Raw genomic sequence first — 23,420 nt, forward strand, 5'->3', positions numbered from 1 at the left:
ATGACCATTAAAATCTGGCTTACAAGGGTTAGTCACTTTTAAAAAGCAACTTACAATTTTTTTTGTATGTTCCGCATATATGTTCAAGTATCAAAGATTAGGACAAAAAACTGAACTTTCAGAAAATTCCAGCCCGTCTAAGCATAGTCCAAATTTCATATTTCCCAACATTCAAAAATGAGTTATTTTGTTGTAAGTTCATAGATCTTCTGCGAGTCGCAGAAACAACAATTAATTGTATGATGTTCTTTGCGACTCATGGCCGTTTCTTTGCGTCCAAAATTTTCACGTGGTAACACTATTGCAGCTGAAATTGGTCAGGCTGTGGTAGACCTGCAGCTAGAGGTTAAGTGAAAGCTCGTCTCACAAACTATCATTTTCATGGCAGTGGAGCGAATACACGATCTGACGCGTTCAAAGCCAACGCCTTACCACCATGCTAAGTGCTGACGTTTCTTTAAAGGTACAGCTTAATAAAAATAAACGTATTAATAGATACTTTTTATTATAAATTGTGATACAAAACGATTGTTGAAATTGATTAAGAAATATGCAAAAATAGCTGAAGAGACTATTGCGTATGTATTGAAACAGTAGATGATTTCATGAGTTTGAAATAATATAGTTTGGTTTTTCGCCGGCTTGTTGAAATGTCACTTTAATGGCACATGTATTAACCTATAGCGTTGGTCCACGTTTCAATACATAACGTTTCCAAGTCTTCTGGCAGGAGTTTTACATCGCCTTCGACATTCTTTCTTCTGGTGACGAAGTTCTGCAGCCTCTCAGTGTCTAGTCTGCTCAGGGGGTTCCCAGGGTCCAAGTGGGAGTTGTAGTCGCCCCTGGATTGCACCCAGGTGTGGTTCTTGCACAGTTCCAGGGGCAGTCGTTTGTTGGAGGGTGCTCGCAGCAGATTCTGGATGAAGTCTTGCGCCTCGAAAGAGATGTTAGAGAAATGTTCCTGGGAAATCGAAAAAAGATAAGAAAACTTATCGTACAAAGGAAAGGAACAACATAAGAGCTGCTCGGCGTTTTACGAAGAAACGCTGCTGCGACCCTGCTTAAGCCTTGTACATACATTTTTCGGCTATTTTTTGGTTTGGGTCATGTTGCCTCAACCTCAAGCATTGATCCGACCATGGTGAGCCTCGATCTTTTGACCTTTCGATATATAACCACTTCACCACCGCTCACTTAATATTTGATGGATCTCTGTTACTCGCCCTCTTATCGCACTCAATAGTTCCTAGGAAATAATTGCAACCTCTAAGAAGAACTTAATCAATGGTTAAGCATATGTGATTATTGCTCCTAGTAACGAATCTCCCATTTTGATATGGGGAGGCAATAATTCAAGAGATCCATAAAAATGACTCGATTTGAAAGTTTAAAAAAACCATCTTACTAACCCGCTCTACTGTTATTTGGAAATTGACAGTGAGTATGAGCTGTTTTTTCTAAGGTGGTGTGGTAGCAGAATCTATCAACTTTGACAGCATAGTTTAAGTACTCTCGTAATTTGGATACTCATCCAAATTTTTCAAACCAGAAAGATTTCATGTATACTCAGCCAAAAAATAGACGAAATAAAACTATTATTTAAACGTTTGCAAGAACATTCTTTATTTTTTTGCAAAAGTTTGAATAATAGTTTTATTTCATCTATTTTTGGCTGAGTTTATATGAAATCTTTCTGGGTTGAAAAATTTGGTCGAGTATTCAAACTGACAATTAAGCTGATTTGTTAAAATTTAGCGAAAGAATTTTAAATCCCCCCTTAAATCATTATTGTTGCCGTTTCAGACTTTAGAGACCCATTTAATTTTTTTTCTTCATTTTTTTGTGAAATATATCAAGGATTTTGTGGCTCGAAATCTTGTCGCGATCATTCCGTGAGAGCGAAATACAGCTCAACTTGTATCATTTGGACATGCGTCAGGAATCTGGAGGGTCCGGTGCAAACATCCGATATGTCAAACATCCGAACTTATTTAATAATTATGTAATTTTATGACGTTAGAATTTCAAAAACAAGCCGTAGTTCAATTATTCGATTCCAATTTAGCCGACTCTCAATTTAAGGTCCGGTGGCGATAACCGGCTCTAATTTTCATATAGAGTCCTACCCTCTGTTGGCAAGCTCGCAACATGCAGGCGCGACCGCGGCGATCCGCCTTCAATCGACCACTATAGCATCTGTTGAACGAAAGGTATAAATCGGATCTTTGCCCTACTTTTTGAAAAATGTCGGGTGTTTGCCCTAGTGAAGCTGTTTTTCGGATGTTTGCATCACTTTTTGGTTTTTCGGATGTTTGACACATCGGATAGTTGCGCGGCATCCGATCTGGACCCGTGCTTGAATAGTGAGATGTTGACTTGCCTTGCTGAAGGTGACATCGGCAGTGACGATGTTGAGAGCCGTCTGGTGTGAGTCATCCTGGTCTAAGAAGGGGGAGAGGCCACTGAGGAGGACATAGCCCACACAGCCCAGACACCACACATCACTCGCACAAGACACCACTACAGGGGGGGCAAAGAGAAAAGAAGAATAAGAAGAGACAGTGAGAGTATTGCATGATGAAAATATGAGAAACTGGTTTACTTTCTCCAGTTCTGATGACATGCTCAGTTCTTTTAACATTTCTCGACCATCGATAATCCTTGCATAAAACGGTCAATCTCGTAGTCGAATTGTTATGAAAAGTTCTGATACTTGCATGAACTAATGAAACTTATTTGCGTTTTACATTATACATAACCATGTAAAATAAATGTCTGCTGTGAGGCTGACTTAGATCAACCGCACGATCACCCCCCCCCCCCCCCCCCACCCCCGAACCCCACTAAGTGATTTACCGTAGAACGTCCTCACCAAGCATGTTTTAATTCTGAAAAAAAAAAGAATTTCAAAGAAACGCGCAAAATATTTTTATTTTGAAACTTTTCTTTCAATTTGCTTTTATTAACAAAATGCCGGCTAGCATTTTCGATGTATGTAAGTCAACCCTGGTACTAAACAAATATCACTTTGAGTTTGCAATTGCTAATTTATTTTATGCACTTATCCCATATTAGAAACCAAAAAATACAAGACTGCTCGTATCAGGGCGAAGCCCTGAATGTTCCGACTGCCTTTTAAGGTTTATGGAGCAGCAGTAATAACATAAAAAATTTAAATGAAATAAAATAAAATGAAACTTTTTTTTCTAAAATTTGAAGTTTTTAATGAAAATCATCCCCCCACACGCCATTTAAAGTACAAAAAGATAGATTACGTTCCTTGTAACAAATCAATTATGGCAAATAAACTTCGTTCAACCAATTTGGAACGATTTATAAGACGGATTAAATCTCCGCTTAAGCGTTAATAACGCGAGTTATATCGCGCGTTAATTGTCCCAAATTGGTCAAAATGGCCAAAATGGCAATCTTTTAACCCTCATAACTTTACAAAAAATGACCACAGGTGAAATATTTTTTCAAATTTAAGCTCAGGACAACAATACCTTTTGAATGATATAAAAAAATTCCGTCAAAAATTGCTAGTTAAAAAGTCGAAATTTGTCTGAAGAAAAAAAAACCCACCCGAGCACAAATATTCCGTTACTTTCGTATCGAAAGTCGGAACAACTAGATGCAAATTATTTAGTACAAAACTGATCCAAAATAGCCATGTTTTTTGCAGTAATTGAAGCATAAGATATGAGCAAAATAAAAATCTCAAGCACCGTTTTGCAATTTTGCATTTAACAATCGATATGCTCCAATTTTTATAGACACAGGAACTTTCAGATTTGCAAAAAATAATCACAGAAGAAGGAACTGTTCTTTAGGTCTTGAAATTTTTTGAAGATCATGAATATTTGCCAACTTATAGTTTTGCCGACTTGACGTTTTGCCAACATCAGAATTTTTCTGAAACGCAATGATTGGATTGCAGAATATCTTCCTATATATCGCAATTTTTGATTAATTGCTTTCAAGACTTCTATGCAGTTTATTATTTAGAACTGATATAGTTTATTGAATCAATTTTTAAGTGTACTGTAACTATTGTAGTCTAAAATTTTTATAAAACAAAAAAATCAGGTGGCCAAAAAATCTATTTCAATTGATTTTAAATGGACTACAATTAATTCTAAATTCGATAAAAACAACAGATTATAATCAATTTTTTTTCATTTTGTTCTCTAGGTACAATATGGGAATCTACTACATTGATAACATTTTAGGCCACAAAAAGCCATTATAAATTATTTCTTTTCCTTTTATTAGATGCGAGTTACTCTGGACCAAATTAAAATCCCCCGAAACAGTTTGAGGGAAGGCAGATAATTTGGTATTAAGTTGGAACTTTCAGCCAATCAGAATTGAAAAGGTCTTAGCAATTTTAATCTGAATTAAATTCTGTGGTGGAATATCTTAACTTGGGTCTAAGTAGAAGTTTTCAGACAATCTAAATCGAGTGTTCTACATGATTAGTTTAGCAACACAAATCCAATTTAGACATGGGATTGAAAAAACCCAATTGATCTATATAAAGAGGCATACAAAACTGCTCGTATCGGAAAAAAGCTTTCCGACTGCCCTTTAACTGGTCTCGAAAAGTTTTTGGTGAATTAAATATCGGCGAAACTACGAATTTTAGGCTGAGTCGTGTATGGAATTAATAATACCAATTAGCTTGTTACCTCAATTCAATTTGGAACAATTTTGTAGTGTGTGTTAAGTCACCACGTGTAAAAAATAAAACTTGCAGTTTCGAACGCTTCATGTGCCTGAAAAAATAGTGAAGAATTTTGATCAAAAATTCTCAAAATTTGATGAGAAATTCCTCAGTCAAACATTATCTTGTAGCTTGTACTGTTTGTAATTTATTGTGACGTACGAACCCGTCTCCTTTCTCCTTATACATTATGTCATTCAATTTTTTTTTTACATATCCTAAATTTTTGATACTATCAAATAAGTATTTGAGATTCTTTTCCACTTTTCTAATTTAGAATAAAATGAAAATTGGCATAAGATGCAAACTACCAATTATGATCAGGTTTGTATTTCTTACTCTACATCGTAACCCATCGTAACATAGCATTCACTGATAACAAGACTGCTCCTATCATGGTAAAGCTTCTAATGTTCCGGCTGCATTTTAATTTCTCTTATTAGTTTAAATTAAAACAAATTATGAAATTTTCGAAAAAAAAGAAAAAATTTTAAATGAAACTTGTTTGAGTTTTTTTGGAAATAATCATTCCACGCGCTTTGAATAGTACAAAATTATATAATTTGCATATAGCAAAGCATTAATTAGACCAAAGCGCATGCCTCAATCCATTTGGAACGATTTCTAAGACGGATTAAATCTCCGCTTACATGGTAATAGCACGAAATTTATCGCGCAATAATTGACGCAAACTGACCATATTGGCAGTCTTTAAACCCCCTTATTTTAAAAAAAAAATAACTAAAGGTGCAATAGTTTTTCAAATTGGAGCTCAGTACAACAAAAATCAGTGTCAAAAATTGCTAGTCAACAAGTCGAAATTTGTCAGGAGAAAAAAACATCCCGAGCACAAATGTTCCGTCATTTTCTTTCCTCTAAACAGCCAGAGCAATAACACACCGCAACTATAAATTAGAAATATTGAAAAGTGGGTTTTGTGGGTTTCGATCCTGTTTTGAACCTGCCTTTTTTGCAGAGTATCTCGGGTGGTTTGAACTCGAAGTTGCCATAGACTGGTGCCACGTAGTACCCATCATAGATGCTCACAGACTCCCCAAAGTCACAGATCACAAGACTGAAACAGAACAGAACCAATGACTAACCTCATTTTAGATCTTGCTAAGAAGTTCTTTCCACATGTAACGCCTCCTTCCTGGTAAAAAAAAACTTTCTACCCTTGAAAAGATCTAATTTAGCGCTTAAGTCATACATTTTAAGTGTTGTATGAAGACCTTACCTGATGCCCCAAATTGTAATAGGGACAAGTAGTGAATAAGATTTCTATTTTTCGGGGGCTATTATCTTAGCAAAATTACCGAATAGCAGAAAATTACCAACAAAAAAACCATAATTTTTTCAAAACTCTCATTCCATTTGTTGTGAAAATTTTTTGACTGACTGAATACTGCTTAGTTGAATACTCATTTTGATTGATTTTTGCAAATTTCTGTTCTGCGAACCTTCTGCCTTTAGGAATGCCCCAAACTTTAATTTAGAAACCCGTATGAAGGTAAGTTCTTCTGGATGAAGTTAAGCACCGTCGTCCCAATTACTCGCATTGGATATTATATAAAAAAAACCATTTACTCGTCCCGTCGTCCCAATTACTCGCATTGGATATTATAAAAAAAAACAAATCAAACGTATTATGTTTGTTAAACATCAGATTGGAAACTAGTAAGAAAATTGGATCTGACATTACTCACTGTTGGCCCAATTTTTCATTTTGTCAGATACGCTTTCCTCAATTCTGCTTTTTAAACTAAGCTAGAAACTATTTGAAGTTGTCACGCGGAAGAAGAGGTTGAGTTTTTAATCAATGGGGGAGCAGGTTTCAGTTGGTACAAATTTCCGCTAAAGCCCAAAAAACTAGCTAAACTGATCGTTTGCGATAATTTTCACTCAAAATTATGGGGATCTATCAGTTTTCTCGTTTTTCGTTTTTCGTTTTTTTTTAAAATCAACTTCATGAGAGGAAAAATTTCAAAGAAAAAAGCTAATTTCTTTAGGCAGGCTTATTTGGGTGTAATAACACTCACCGAGTCTCTTGTGAAATGATTATATTTTCAGGCTTCAAGTCCAGGTGAATGATACCCGCCCCGTGAATGAACAAAAGACCCGCAATCAACTGCTGCATGAAGTTACACACCACAGCTTCGGTGTATTTGTCCCCCACAGAATTAATTATATAGGGTATTAGCTGATAGTTTGAGTAAGTAGGCATTACTAAAATATAATTTGTGTCATTTTCAAACGCCTGCAATAGTTTGCAGGTGTATGGACATCGTTGCAATAACTGCATCACTTGACATTCCATTTCTGCAGCGTTTCGGCTCAAAAGATGTTTCGGTATAAATTTTGCCGTGAAATAATTTCGACTTGTCTTGTGCTGAACTGATCTGACCTTTGAAAACCGTCCTCGTGCTATTTCGGCCTCAATGTTGTAGAAAATGTCAAAATGGTCGATGAACTTGAGTGAACTTTGACCCGGCGATGAAGGTTGAATGAAACTTGCCGGAGGACTTTTGGATGAAATTGGCGATGATAAAACGGGTTGGGTTTGGTTGACTAAGTCGTTTATACTGGTTGATAGGGTAGAAACTAGGCTCCACTTTTTGTCTTCTTTCGGGCTCAGTTTTTTCTTCCTTGCACCCGGGGTATTCATAGGAATAGTGTAGGGGTCAGACTCGGGTCCGATTGAAAATAAGCCCATCGAGTTGTGTGAAATGATTCGGAAAATGCAAGTCGCACCCGGCCGAAGTTTGGTGACTTCGAGTTCGGTTTTGCGGATGTTTGCTTCGCCTGCAAAATCGAACTCGCCAGTGTCTTTGTTGAATATTTCGACAGTGTAGCGAGTTATCGGATGAGCTCCCCTAAACACAGTAGCGTGAAAAGTTTTTGAAGCTTTTAGTCGTTTTTTTACTTTTCTTTTAGTCTGATCTTTAGCCTTCTCAGTTACAAGGAAAAAAAATTGCGTTCGGATTCGAATTTTTTTTCTACAACTTGAAAATTTTCATCTGCTAATTAAATTGCTCTTGAAAAAAATGGCGGGGGATTTTTGTCAAAATTAAATTCATAACCGAAAATTTCATCCATCCAGCTATGAAAAACTTCATCATTCATAGTGCTGATATATGCAGCCTCATTTTGGGTTTTTATTTTCTAATATATGTTACGAATATTCGTGCTCGGTTTGACTTTGATATATATATTTTTTAATTTCGCTTTTAAACCAGCGCCTTTTGACAAAATTTTGTACCGTCTCATTTTGAGCTAAAATTATAGAATGTATTTATGCAATTTGAAGAATTAAAACTTTTTGGAGGTTACAAATTGCCCATTTTTGATTATGAACGCGAGGTTAAATTTTTTCTAAGGCGCAAGCGGTCAATATTGTTTTCTTATTTTTTTTATCCGTCAAAAATTCGTGCAGTTTCAGTTCATGCCGTCAATAAATTTTAAAGTTCATGTTAAACGGCTATCGTTGACCATAGTTTCATTAATTTCAATCTCAAAACAAAATTTTCCTTGATTTAGACGAAATGCTGCCCTGTGACTTAATTTTCCAAAAGATGGGAACCTTAATTTCCCAATGGTCTTTTGTGTTGTATTTTGCACAGGTTGATTGAAGAATCATGAGTTTTGTCAAACAAAATTTGCATATTCAATTTAGTCAATTAATGAGCAAACTTTTATTATGTAGAAATTTCGTCTAGGTTGAACGGAGTTTTAATTTCCCAAATGCAACCTTAACTTTTCTTTCGCAATTTTTTAATCTCAAAAGTAAATATCTTTTAAAATGTCAACATTTTAAAATGTCCTGAGTTTTATTGAAATTATCTTCAATTTATTATCATTTTGGGCCTTGGGAGATAAAAACAAATTTTGCCTTATTTAATCTCTTTTTTGGCATCTTCAAATCTATTTAAATCCTTTTGGTATTTGCCATTTATGGGTTGACTATACCAGTTTTGTCATAATAATTTTGAGGAATTGATACATTAGGTGAACGTTCGATGCCAATTATTTGAAGGAAAAAAGTATTACAAATTTTGTTTCTTCTGCTTTCTTATCCAATCATTACCAGTCGACTTAGAATCAATCTATCCTAGCACAAACGGCAATCATTTGAGAAACTTTCATTCAAATAGAATTTAAAAACAGCGACTGTCATTTTATCAAAGATTTTGCAGAAAGAATAATGGACGTTATAAATTTGGTAATTTGGTTTTTGTGCTTTTGAAATGAAGGCTCATTTTAGTTTCTTTTTTCAATGGAGCCTTAAAATTTTTACATCTGCTCAAAAGTAAAAAAAAGAGTCAAATTTGGTCAGATTAAAAAGAGCTTATAAATTAGTCAATTTTGTCAATTTGCTATATTGAATCGGCGCTAAACTTTTGAACTTGACAAATAAATGCGACTCAGAAACTGTTCCAAAACGAATAAAAACAAGACTACTCGTATCAGGGCGAAGCCCTGAATGTTCCGACTGCCTTTTAAGGTCTATGGAGCAGTAATAACTTTACAAAAATAAATGTAATAAAACAAAATGAAAAGAAAAATTAGAATTTTTTTGTGAAAATCATCTCCCCACGCGCCATAAAAAGTACAAAGGGATAGATTTCGCTCCTTGTAACAAATCAATTATGGCAAATAAGCTTCTTTAAACCAATTTAGAACGATTTCTAAGACGGATTAACTCTCCGCTAACGCGTTAATAGCGCGAAAATCATCGCGCGTTAATTGTCCCAAATTGGCCAAAATGTCAATCTTCAAACCACCATAACTTTACGAAAAACGATCACAGCTAAAATATCTTTTCAAATTTGAGCTCAAAACAACAATACGTTTCGAATGATATAAAAAAATTTCGTCAAAAATGGCTAGTTAAAAAGTCAAACTTGTCCGAAGAAAAAAAAACCCACCCCGAGCACAAATATTTCGTTACTTTCGTATCGAAAGTCGGAACAACAAGCTAAATGATCCATTTGTTTCGTTACTAGACGCACAAATGGTCATTTTTTAAATCCGAGTTGCGTGTGAGAAGAGATTGTCAAAAATAAAAATATAACCAAACCTTCGAAAATTGCTACTTTCAGATGGCATAGAAAACCATTTCTCCAATATTGTTGAATGGATAAGTCGAAATTGGCCTGAGGCAAAAAAAAACTACCCAGAGCAACTAAAAATCGTTATTTTTTCCAGAAGTTTATGAACTGAACTTTTTTGTGCCATTTCACGGCTGATCATCCATTTAGCAGGGGAGAGAATATTCTCAGGACTGTTCCCCCATTATGCAGGGCTGTTCACAAGTGAACATGAGTATTTTTCTACAGACGTGGTCGTACCTGGATCTTACATGATCAGACCTGAGTGAAACATGTTCATGCCTGTCGCAGACATGATAACGACTGATGGAAAACTTGACAAATTCATATTTGTTTATACATTACTTCGTATCTTGACTAATTGGTCTTTGTTGTTAAAAATTCACTTTTTCAGATTTTGTTTGAAATGAGCTTATCCAAATTTACCTCCTCGAGTCAAATATCTTCAAATGAAGAAAATTATGTCGCATCTACATCCCAAAAAGGAGGACGTCAGGTTAGTTTCAGGGGGTCAACGAGGATAGTCGAAAAAACTAAGAATCCCCGGTTTGAACTATAAAGCATTGAATTGAAGCAATTCGTCACAAAATTTTTTGGCCAATAATCCTTCAATTTTCGCGAACCAGTAGCCGCAATAATTGCGAATAAATTAAAAAGATTTGATTGGTTGATACTGATGATCTCATTGAATAAATTAATAACAAATGTGAGACTACTTTTTAACGCATGATTTTTGCAAAAATTGATTGGAACATAAAAATCTTTAAATTTTCGCAAACCAGTAGCCACAATAATTGCGAACAAATTAAAAAGATTTGATTGGTTGATACTATTAATCTCATTGAATAAATTAACAACAAATATGCGACTACTTTTCAACGCATGATTTTTGTCTAATTTTATTTGTTAAGCATTTATTTAAAGTGATGAAGTTTTGACTAACAATTAGTTTTATGTTGACAGGAAACAGAGAAAACTATCCACACGCCCCGCTACCAACGACTCCCTGCTGGCAATTAAAGAAAGATGCATCTAACCACTACAGTAAATTTTCAACAAAAAACTTCACCGATGTCAGAAAAAATCTGAAAAAAAAACTAAAAATTTGAAGTAAAGTGTCACATTATCAAGCTGAGTTTATGATGTTGTTACAATTTAACCATTTCTTTAATTATCTTATAATACTGAAGATACCGATTTGAGCATATTCGGTTCAGACATGGTCATGTATCCTGCAGATGTGAGCATGTTTAGTTCAGGTATGATAATGTATCCTGCAGGTGTGAGCATGTTTACTTCAGGTATGATCATGTATCCTGCAGGTGTGAGCATGTTTAGTTCAGGTATGATCATGTATTCTGCAGGTGTGAGCATGCTCAGTTCAGGCATGATCATGCATGCTGCAGGTGTGAGCATATCTTCAGTTAGCACACCTGATGCAGGTCTGATGCAGGTATGTGCATGCCGAATATAGACATGCTGCACATCTGTTACAGACATGAATTTTGCATGATTTTACAATGATCAGATATGATTATGGCCAAAAAGTTCGGTACGGGAAGAGATTGTCAAAAATAAAAATATAACCAAACCTTCGAAAACTGCTCCTTTCAGATGGCATAGAAAATCATTTCTCCAATATTGTTGAATGGATAAGTCGAAATTGGCCTGAGGCAAAAAAAAACTACCCAGAGCAACTAAAAATCGTTATTTTTTCCAGAAGTTTAATTAGCAAATTTTTTAGACATCTGTCAACAACTACAATGCGGAGAGAGAAAATGACCAATCTTGGAAGCTACTTTACCCGAAAACAGCCCACACTGTTTTCATGCTGGAAATTTTCAATGTGATTTTGTCTAATCTGGGCTGCATCGGGAACGTTTTTGTGATGGTTATCATATCAAAATGGAAAAATATCTCATCTGGTGCTGCGTTCATGTTCAGTTTAGCTCTCTGCGATTTTCAGAGCTCGTTCTTTGATGGAATCATCGACCAGCTTCTGCCTCTTGCAGGATTTAGGGATCTCTTTAACTATATGCCCCCTTTTGAAAGAGAGGGGAGATTCGTTAGGTTTAAAATTACCATCTGCTTAATCGTTGATATATTTCTTAATAGGGGGATACTCGTTACTAGATATCCGAGGGGGGATATAGCTAAAGAGATTCGGATTTAGTTTGAAACTGGTAAATGGGACAATGTGCGCCGCTTACACTTTCGTATCAAACCTTACAAGTGTTGTGTCATTTTTCATGACCGCCTTGTTCAGTCTCGACAAATGTTTGGCCACTGTGTTTCCTTTCAAATATCGAGAAATCGGAAAACCCAAAAGTTGCTTCATTGCCACGATAACTGTGTATGTTTTCATCGCTCTGGTAAATATTCCTGTTCTGCTGGTATTTGATTTGGATGAAGAAAAAAGCCAATGCCGAGTATCGAATTTTCGAATCATCAGTCAATCTTTCTTCGAAATTCAAATGCCGATCACGATCATTGTTGTATCATTAATGCCAATATTTATAGTACTATTATGCACGCTTGCTACAGCAGTCAAACTCCATATTGAGCAGCGCAAAAGAGCCACTCGCGGGCATAGCGGCCCGGAAAACAGTTCACCGAGAGACCGACTTGACGCCGAGATAACAAAACAAACGATGGCTGTTTGTATTGTGTTCTGTGTTTTGAGCATCACGACTTTAGTTATGTTTAAAATCAACTTCGATTCCGAGATAAATTCCGCCAATGATGAAGCTATATTCAACCTACGCGACAGAATCAATTCAATCTTTTTGTCAATGGTTTATGCGAGCAATTTTTATTTATATCTAATATTTGGTAAGAAATTCAGAGCGGATTTCAAACTTCTATTCATGAAATGCGAAAACCAATAACGTCGACAGCGAGCGAAAAAATAAGAGACCAAATTAAGACATAAGAAAAATGCAAAATGCAGTCACTATTTCAGACGTGGATTGAAGATAGCGTTGTGAAATGAGATCTCGAACGTTATATAAAATCCTAATTAGTTTATAGCAAAATCATCCATAAAAATATCAATAAATGTTGCAATCTCGTTTTTGGTTGAGCTGACAATAGTCAAGTTTTGTTTTTTACATCAATTTCTTGCTCTAACTACTGGTTTTATAAGGCACAAAGTTTCAAACTTTCCAAAAGATTCTCAAAAATAGCATTTTTGTTAGCACCAGGGGCGGATTTAGGGGGGGAGGGGGGCGGGGGGGATTTCGGACGCTCGGTGAACTGTTTTCCGGGCCGCTATGCCCGCGAGTGGCTCTTTTGCGCTGCTTTGATACTTTTTCAGAAACCCATTTTTGGCCGACCGACCCTAAAATTTTTCTTTCCAAAGGCGCCTTGGGCGCCAATATATACTAACTTTGAGGGGGAGCGCGCGCCAAAAAAAGCGCGATTTTTTTGTCAAAGTTTTTCAAAAAGTGCCCAAAAACGGCTTTTTTTACTGTTTTTTCAAAAATTTGCCTGCGGCACAGAAAATTTTGCCAAAATAGGGGCGAAACAGTGCTTTGGGAGAACTCGAAAAATCAATTTGGTCGACCTAAAAAAAAAAGGTCGTCAAAATTTTCGTTTTTTTTTTTGAAAATCCGCCCCCCCCTCAAGAAAATCCTAGATCCGCCCCTGGTTAGCACTATTACAAAAAGTTAGCCTGCAGCTCAGAAATCTTCGGTGCGATTGGGTCTTTATCAGGGGCGAATCTAGGACTTTCTCGGGGGGGGGATTTTTTTTGGTCGACCAAATTGATTTTCCGATCTCTCCCAAAGCACTACAAAAACCCTGAAAAATGGATATCAAAATGGGATATCTCAAAATAGTACAAAGGGGGACCCTTTGGGTCGGCAGGGGGTCGAATCCCTGAAAAAAAACGTCCAAATCAGCCGTGAAAAAAAAACGGACAAAAGTTGAGAGTCGACAAAAAAAGACCGAGTTTTTGAAAAATGATAAACTTACGAAAAGTTTGCCAACCTGAAGTTGGGTTGTTTCCAGGAGACGATGACGGACGCCTTCGTTTTCAACCTCACTTCCGCCTTGCCAGGAGGTCCTGGGTAGTTCCGGTCCACATGGCCATAATGACCCCCCAAACTTGGGTCCCGGCTGCGGGTCAAAGTATTCCATTGGGGCTTTTTCTCAACCTAGAAAAAATGCATAGTTAAGAATTAAATAATTAGATCTGATATACAATTTCAATTATCAAAATTCAAAACCAGGAAGTTTAAGTTAGCAATCAAAGAAATTAAGAGGCTAAACTGTGCACTGGATAGGCGCACACTTTTGTGTCTGTATGTTCCTGGATTCCAGAGACAAATCTTTAAACCTGTTCCAAAATGTAAGTGAATTTCGTAAATTTTGTCGGCATTTCTTTTTTGGATTCCGCAATAAGCAAATATAGCTAGTGGTTCTAGATTCCGCAACTGTGAGTGGATTCCGCAAAATGTAAGTGGAATCCAAAAAATGTAACGGGAATCCGCAAAACTTGTAAGCGGAATCCGCAAACTGTAAGTGGATTCCGCAATTTCGTTTATTGAAACTTTCCTAGTAAATTTTACCGATTCCCGATAATTTTTTTAAAAAAAAGATTTCAGAAATCGTCCTTTTTGATAACGAGACGTGAACAATAAACGATAATGAGATCCCTGTAAATCTCAAGAGAACTAAAATAAAATATTAAAAGTAGTCACGCAAAAATAGTGGCTCAAAACTCTCCTTGAAACCAAAACGAAATCAAGCTCAACTTGACTGCCTCAAATGATTAATTCAAAAGGGTATCGGATAGAAGCTGATAACCAAACGTGCAAAAAAACTCCTGAAAAAATTTGCAGTTTTTAATTTTTATGGACATTTAAATTTGCGTTTTACCCTTTTGCTAAATTCACAGATCATTTAAAATATTTAATGTTGTCTAGAATACATGGTCAAAATTTTGGATAGCCTTTTGAAAATCTGCCAATCCGCCCTCGAGAAAATCTTAGATCCGCCCCTTCATACATCTAAGAAGCTCATAGGTTCCTATTTTTATGATTTCTCTGTGTTTTTTATACTTCTAAAACATTGTATTCTAGATAAAAATTAATTTTGTTGTATGATCTGTAAGTCGAGCAAAAGGATACAACGCTAATTCAAAAGCCCATATTTTTTCAAACTGAGAAAAATGTTTGGTTAGTTTTTGCAAGTTTGGCTATGAATTTTTATCCGACAGCTTTCTGAGTTAGGACCGAGTTGGTTAACTCATAGAGTAATTTCGGATAGGGTACACCGTCTGCTCGTCACGCTATCTTATTTTCGGCCGGATAGATTCGTGCAACTTCTTAGTCTAATACCGATCCTAATCTTACTCTTATACTATCTAGTCTCAGGTTGTTTAACTAGTCTCTGCTAGGCTCAATAGATCTAGGGTATACTGGTTTATTGCGGTTGCTGAAGTGCTCGGGAGAGTCCAACTAATTTCTAAGTTAAATTCAAATCTCTCTGGTGCTGAAATTACAAGTAACTTCAGCACTTACAAATAAGTGGGTTGTTAGTTAGATGGATCATGATTGGTTAATATTAAATACTTTACATTGGTAAAATATCTAAATTATCCAATCATAAAATGTAGTTTAGATCAGGTTCCACCCATCCGGGTTTTACAGAGTTTTTTAGAATAGTTCTTCTGCAATTCGAAGGATGGATGATGGACGTTGGTGTTTGGCGAACATCTTATTTCTTCTGTTTCCTTTTTGTTAAAGAAGTTCCAGGAAGCTGGAGTTAGAGACATAAGACGTTGTGTCTTCTAGTGACAACGACTAAGTCTTCGCAACAAACTCAAATCTGATTTCAGAATGGTTGGCTATGTCAGGTTTTTCTGTTCTGCGTGGAGAACTTCTTTTGTGTCTGATCTAGTTTGGGAATGGCGTGGAGATTGTGCGTGGAGGGGATGCCTGGTTACTCGGATCTGTACGTATACTTGAACATCGAGGTGGTCATTGGTCTAGTTCAATGAAGTCCTTTTCTGCGAAGTCAAGTCGTACTCTAAATCCTTTGAGTTGTGATTGTGAGTGGCATATCGATTGTGGTTGGTCATTCTCTCTCGAGTGTAGTGGGGTCGTTTTGTCTTTAGATGTTCGTCCTTGGTGTTGTATTCTGATCTATGTATTGCATAATGTAATTTACATTTTATAAAACATTTATTAGTTTAATATTTTTTAATTATGATTTTAGTTAGTTGTTTTCACAAAAGCTTTTTGTTTTAGTTCGGTTATTTTGAAGAGTTACTCACACTTGAGTAGCTCTTATTAAAAATAGAGGTGTGGTCACAAAGCGTGGATGTAGCACGGTGGGTTAGGCCGGCTATAGAGCATGCTCAGGACGTCCTTCCTGGTGGGTTAGGCCAGGAGTGGGAGTATGATTTCATGCGGTTTTTGTGAGGGGTCCTGTTATGTGACAACGTTTTATGTTGGGTTTGTTGTGGTTTTTCTTATGTCTTGTTGGTTATGTCCTTTTTCCAAAAAGCAAATTGTTTGTGGTATGGGTTTGTCTTTCGACTTTTTTGTGTTTTATTATTTCTTTCTTAGACTTTATAATAGTCTTCAAAAGAATAAATTATCCAGTTTTAAACTGGGTTAATCCGGTTTGGGTACCGTTGGTTTCCTTTTCTTAGTCATGCTGTTATTCTATGATTTGTGGTATTTAGTAAGCTGCGTTGGTTAGTTTTGTTTAGTATATGATTCCTTTCCAACCGGGTTAAAGGAAAGTTTGAAACATGTTATTATATGTTAGAGTTGTTGAGTGTGAAAACTTGAAACTGAAATTCATTATTTTAAACAATTCTTCGTGGGCGAGCTGTGCGAGTGTGGATAGAATTTCTGTGCGAATAAATGAGAATATCAAAAGGTTAGTACTGCATTTGTATTTTATTAATTTACTGCATAGAATTTGGAAATTTACTGCTAGTTATGGGGGAATTTTAAGTTACAAATTTTCATCATAATTAGATTTACTGCTTGTGGGGAAAATTTTAGAAATGAATTTATTGCATTGGTATTAAATTTATAAATTTATAAGTGTAAGAGATTAATAGAATTTTTGAAATCTGTTTGATGAAATTTGCGATCTTTATTTGTTTTTTGTGGTTTTTGTAGGTGATCGTCGGATGAAGGCTAAAAATCTAAGGAAAACATGGATAAAGTATGGTGAGTTTTTTAATATTTCAATTAGTTAGTTATATTCATTTAATTCATACTTACCTGTTAGTCGTCGGGGAAAAAACCGTGGGGGAAGATGTCGTGAATTAGTTCTGAAGTTGTTAGTAGTTTAGCTAAGATGCGGATGATATTTTTAGTTTGAAGCAGTGGCCAAAGCAATTGAAGTGCCTTAATAGTGGTTAGTTCTTCAGTGCCAACTGCAAACTCATAAGGTGTGTTTTGGATTAGATTATATAATTTGTGATTGAATTTAGTGTTGTGGATGAATTCTAAAATTGGGATTTCTATGGGTTGTACAAACTCGTGCGGGATAAGGAAGGGTCGGGATTCTTCGGCGTTGAAGGTCTTGGTGATGGGACAGAAGATGTACATTTGGGTTATGGGGTCATAATTACGAAGAATACCATGAAGGTTAGTATCTTTAATGCAATATGTGAAATTTAGGAAAAATGGTGAAGTGTATTTGGAATTAATGAATTGAAAACGATGGTGTGGTTGTCTAGAGGGTGTGTGTAGGTCAAAGTGATTTTGGATGAAGCGATAATAACTATATGTGTGGGTTTGTTTAGTGCGCAACATAATATCGTGTGAGCAGTGTAAATCTCTTTCGTGTGGTGCAAGGAAATGAAAGGTTAGTGAAAATATTTGGAAGCGTTCTTTGAAACTTTCGTATGCTTGTGTGTCTATTAGTGCTTCTGAAATAATGTGATCAAACTTTCGGTCGAAGATGTTTAGTGTAAATATATATGGTGTCTTGATGAAAAATTTCTCAGTAATTTGTGGATTAGCGAAGCGATCGTCGTCTAAGAATTGATCTTGGTTAGCTCTGATGATGTTGTGATCATAGTATTCGAGTGTATATTCGTTAGCTCTAGGTGCAGTGTGTGTTTTTAGTGATTTTTTATATCCAACGTAAGTAAATTGTCTAGCGGTTAGTGGTGTAGTGAGTCGATATAGCATGTCCGTATTTCGCTCTATATCGATGTGAGTGTTAGATAAAGGTAAGCAAAGAGGGTTAGTAAAATGATAATATGAGGTCCAAGAGAGAGTGGGCATTAAAACGTATTCATCTACAAAGTTGCGTGTTTCGTTAGTGTCGTGGGGGGTGTTTAAGGTGTATTGTGGGAATGAGGGTAAGGTGATGGCTAAAAATTCTTTTGTGTTAGTATGCTTGGGGTGGTTGATGTATTCACGGGCTGTTCCTGGTTTTGTTGGGAAAGGATGGTTGGGGAACTTTCTTTTAAAAGTGCGGTAAGCTCTATTAGTGTTGAGTGAAGATTCAGTTGATGTGGATGATGGTGCTAATGATTCAGTATAATTTGAAGAGGGTGTAGGGGTAGGGGGGTTGGATGAATTTATAGTGGAGGAGATTTGGTTTATGGTTGGGGTATGGAGGTGGTAGGGTTGTTGTTGAAGGGTAATAAAATTATCTAGCTCTGGGGAGATTCGGGGGGTGGCTGGAGAATGAGATGATTGGTCAGAATGGTATGAGGAGTAGGTTGGGGTAACTTGGGAAGCATAAGAGGGTGTGGGAGTGATTGGTTCAGGGTTATTGGATAATATGGGTTGAAAAGGGGGTTGAGAAAAATTTGGAGAGTTATGAAAATTATTGGATGGGGATGGTTCTGAGTCGGCAAATTCATCGGGGGTTTCAATATTCGGATTATTGAGTTGTGAGATGGAATATAAAACTGAGATGTGTGAATTAGTGTCGGAATTCATGCCTGATGTTACATTACTAGATGGAAAATCGGGTGGCGGAAAAGCAAAAAGTGGTATTATTGGGATTGGAGAGGTAAGATTGGTTGGATGGGAATTTGATCGGTGTAGTGATCCAAGTTGGCGGCTCATCGTGGGCTAAAAAAATGATTATTTTGAGACTGAAAAGCGGTGGTATGGGGTTGTTCAATAATTTGTTCATAAGTATTATCATCTTGTGACTGGTGTGTCATTATATGTTGGATGGGACTTTGTGATGTGGTGAGTCGAAAATTTGGATTATGTGTGATGGCTAAATTTCGAAAATTTCGTGGGACTAGGGATAGTGGATGGTTATTTGGTAGGGGTGGTAATTGTGGTGCCGTTGGCGTTATGTCTACATTGTTATGTTCTTCGTCGTATGTATTTTGTCGTGTTGCTATTTTTGTGTTATATTCTTTTATTTGTGCGTCTAAAAGAATTTTGTTTATAGATGTAGAAAAGATTCCAAAAAATCCTGCAAAGAGTATGCGTGCTACACTTGCTTGTCGATTGACTTGTGTGTGTATAGCACATGTGTTGTAGATTCCTTTTAAAAGTGAGAAAAGAAATCCAATAAAGTTAAACATTGCGTATAAAATAGTCAATTTTTCTAAGATGTAGTAGGGCCATCCTAGAAAATCGAGGATCTCATTTTTGAGTGTAACAAAGCTAAAAATGTTAATTGGTGATATATCTTGGGGACGGTATTTTTCACCGTTTAGATATATATAATCTTTAATGTCTTTAAAATATCCGCTATAGTCTTGCGTGTAGATATCGGCAAATCCTGCGGTTTCTGCAAGTTTGCGTAAATTTTGGTCTATTGATTGTCTTTGTATAGTGTCCATTTGTGTTAATAATTCTTGGAATTGTTGTGTTCTAATGTGATGTTGAATATCTGATTTGGAATAGATTCCTATTGATTGTAAGTCTATATTTGGGTTTCGAGCAATAGCGCGAATGCTTTCTGGTGAAAATTTTTTGAGTGATTGCATTAATGTGGGATATGGAGTGAGAAGATAATATTTATTTTCATCAGGGTTTAGTTGTACTACATTGTGGCTGTTTTCTGATCCACATGGGACTGCGGTATCCCAGAAATAGGTTCTTCGTGAAAGTGTATCCACGAAATGTACATTATTCTTATAAAAGATAGGGATTCTTTTATAACATCGTTTATCTTCAAAAACGTATAGTGGTGATACTTTTTTAGTACAAGTATAAAACCATAAGATGTTTCCTTCATAGTCTAAAAAATTTGATCTATTTCCAGATAATAAGTATCCTGCATAGGGTATTTTTAATACTGCTAGTGCAAGTGATTGTAATATTTGTGTTCGTTCTAATTCGCATAGTTGGTGTAGTGTTTCTAATTCGGAGAGTGACATTTCTTGAAAAATTCGGCTAATTGTATAATCTAGTTTCATATCTAAATGAATATCATAGTGGATATTACCGAAATATGTAGTATTCATTAGTGATAATTCTTGTAAGCGTGTGCTTCTGGTGTCATGGGGTTTTAGATGTCCACCAGGTTGTCCGTTGCTTTTTTCAAAATTAACTGGTATATAGGATGTTCCTTCGTTTAGAGGATGACCTGTGGCATATGGGTCGGTTTTTACTTTTCCAGTGGTCATGTCGAATCCTTTTTCGTATTCAACTAATATTTCAGAGTATTGTGTTCTGTGAAGTGGATTCCTGTATTTACATGCAAGTTCTGTTTCTTGATATATTTGAAAACGTGTCAATTTATTTTCTATATTGTCTATGTTTCTAAAATTAGAACTTAGTTTTCGTGATGGATGGACTTGTTCATATGGAATTGATTGTATAAAATATTTTTCGTGAAATTTTATCATACGAGCGTGTATTTTTGCTACTTGAAATGTTGTACATGTATCTTCGGGGAACCAAACAATTGTTGCTTGTGTTCTCGTTGTAGGGTCGCAATAACCTTGATCATTTTTACAAGGTAATCGGATTCCTTGATAGATCATTGTATTATCTGATAAATCTCGTGTTAGTTGTATTTTTTCGAGTTGTATTTTCCAATCAAAAAACATTATTTCTTGGTATCCTTTATTTTTTGTGTCTGCTTTGCAGTTTGATGGGTCATTTATACCAATGTGTGGTATCCAATGTTTATCGTGTAGGTCATAGGTTAATCGTCCGTGTGCGCCTTTATACGGGTATTTTTCGTCTAGTTTTATATGTCCTTGGTGTCTTTCAAGTTGTGATTGATGTACAGAGTCTGAAAAAACTTGAAAATTAACTAATTTTCTTTGGGAGTTTTTATTTTGTGTGATGTTTAGTCTAAGTAATTCATTTTTACAATCGTCGGGATTGAGATGTAAAAGACGTTCTATATTACTTTGATAGAATGATTCATGGTCAAGTCGGTTTTTGTTTCCGTTCGAGACTTGTGAACAATGTACCTTCTTTTCGGAAAATGTTGCTGTGAATTTATAACCTGTAACTGTTGTTGCTCGGGCTTTTGAATAGAGTGTTGCTATTACATCTGTGGTTTCTATAGCTTGTGGTTCTGTTTCACATTGTGATACTTGATTTATTGCATATTTATGTAGTGTTTTTTGTTCATTTTCTTCACAATCGTAATGTGTTACTAATAAATCTTGTGGTCCTGTACGAGGGGAAGGGTTTATGTTTTGATTTGAGATTACTAGAAAAAGGAGTTGGAGAAAAATTAATAATTTTAGAATATACATGTGTATGATAATCCTGAGTATGGATTATAAAATGTAATGTAGCCAATTGTGTTTTTGGTATATCTGTCGTATTTGTATATTACTTCAGTAGTTATAAACGGTGGTGGTAGTGATTGAGCTGTTATGTTAGGTGGATTTAATGGGTAGGGATGTTGGGTAATATTATTTAACTTAACTGTGATTTCAAACTTTAATTGTAAACTGTTTTGTTGGAGTATTTGAATATTGTGATCACGGATATCGTTGTGAATATCTTGGCGATATTGTAATCTATTAAGTGCCCAGTTATGAAGGCGGTTACTTTCTTGATGTTGTCCAAATAATGGTGGAGGTGCTGTAAATGTATTCCAATCTAGTCTTAAAGGAATATTTATTGATGATTGTTCTCGATATCTGGCGTCGAGATTATTTGGAAAATTTAAGTTAAAAGGTGGTGGTGAAATCTGGCTTATTGATGGTGTTGATGGTAGTGATAATGTTTCTGGTAGTGATGAGGATGTTGTTGTATCCGTAGAAATATCTATGGGGTCATTGACTAAATTTGGTTCACCTTGTGTAAATGAATGTGTAGTCCAATATGGAAATCGTGATGTTTGGTTTGTGGGGTTGAAAGGATTTTCACGTATTTGCTCAGATGTTGGTGTTGAACCTAAGTAATCTGATGGTAGGCTTGAGGTGCTACGTTGTGAAAGAAGCGTAGGGGTTTCTGGTAATATACCAATGGGGTTTTCTGGAGTGTTTTGTGATGGGGATTGAGGTATATCAAAGTGAACTCGGGGAGTTTGAAAATTTCTGTTTCGTCGAGGATGTATAATTTGTCTATTTATTTCGACTGTATTTTGGTTTTGACTAGAATTTCTTATTCTACTTAGTTCTTGTGGTAGTGTTGGGTATAGGTTATATGTTGGTTCGCTTAAAGGTGCTTGTCGTTGAACTGGTTCTAGTGGTTCTGATAAACGAGCATGTCGTTCTTCAAAAGTGTATGGATTGTCTTGAAAAGAAATTCGTGTAGATGTTTGAGGATTTTGAGTAATTGAAGGTGGTGTTTGGTTATCTTGGGATGATGTCGGTGAAGACTGACTTTGTGACTGTTGGGTAGCAATTTTTGATAGTTTTTTGAATTATTACTTTAGTGAGAAATTTTGTGTTTATTATAATATTCTTCCAAAAAAAGAATTAGAAGGATTGTTGCTAGGGCAAATGTGAGGATTGCTTTCTTTATACATTTACATATTGTCAAAATGAGGGATGATAAAAATGCTATGAAAATTACAAACAATAAAAAAATATCAGTTCTACTGAAAATTGTTCGTATCATTTAGACAAGTTATATGAATCGTACCTGTGGATGTAATCAAGGGTTTTGGAAAGTTGGAGGAATAGTTCGAGTATAGTGTAGAAAATTAAAAAAATGTTACAAAAAATGATTAGGATTATTAGAAAAGATTCAAGTATATCAAAAAGAAATATTATAAAGGTTTCAAGTATTGTAAAAAAATGTTTAAGATTTATGAGTATTTGAGTAACTGATTGAGAGAAGAGCATTTAAGAAATGATCTCTTGGTCGAATATTTTTTGCTGTTTGAGGCGATTTTCAAGTGTGGTCGGATTATTTATTAGTTTTTTGACAAGTGGGTTGAGTTTTGTAAAAAATTGTTGGGGGCAATTTTCATGATGATCGGGAGGTCGTCTTTTTCTTTATTTTTGTTTGTCAAATGATCCGGGGTATGGTGAGATTTTTATACTTTAGGCTAATTAAAATGTTCATTTTGTTACTTTAGGCTAAGTTAACAAATTTGTTTTGGGGGTATTCGTGGTCTGAGTTGGGGAAATATTGTTGATCTTTGGGTTATTAGATAAGGGAGGGGTATGGTATTATGGTGATATTTATTTTAGTAGTCAAGTTGGAGTGGTT

General features: G+C 35.7%; 1 protein-coding gene across 2 annotated transcripts in view; it reads right to left on the reverse strand.

The window, feature by feature from the left end:
- Positions 1-526: 526 nt before the first annotated feature.
- The window catches only part of LOC134847979 (triple functional domain protein-like), a 41,628-nt gene continuing 18,734 nt past the window's right edge, over positions 527-23,420 (reverse strand). The window contains exons 6-10 of one of the 2 annotated variants that reach the window (XM_063865294.1): positions 13,825-13,991; positions 6,766-7,599; positions 5,692-5,801; positions 2,381-2,520; positions 527-961 (exon numbers count right to left, since the gene is read on the reverse strand). In XM_063865294.1, coding sequence (XP_063721364.1) covers positions 674-961; positions 2,381-2,520; positions 5,692-5,801; positions 6,766-7,599; positions 13,825-13,991 — 1,539 coding nt within the window. In that variant the 3' untranslated portion in view covers positions 527-673. Of the gene's footprint in view, positions 962-2,380; positions 2,521-5,691; positions 5,802-6,765; positions 7,600-13,809; positions 13,992-23,420 lie in introns of both variants that reach the window. The other variant, XM_063865293.1, reaches the window with a different exon arrangement.

This window comes from Symsagittifera roscoffensis, chromosome 6 (genome assembly GCF_963678635.1).
Source record: "Symsagittifera roscoffensis chromosome 6, txSymRosc1.1, whole genome shotgun sequence".
Lineage (NCBI taxonomy): Eukaryota > Metazoa > Xenacoelomorpha > Acoela > Convolutidae > Symsagittifera > Symsagittifera roscoffensis.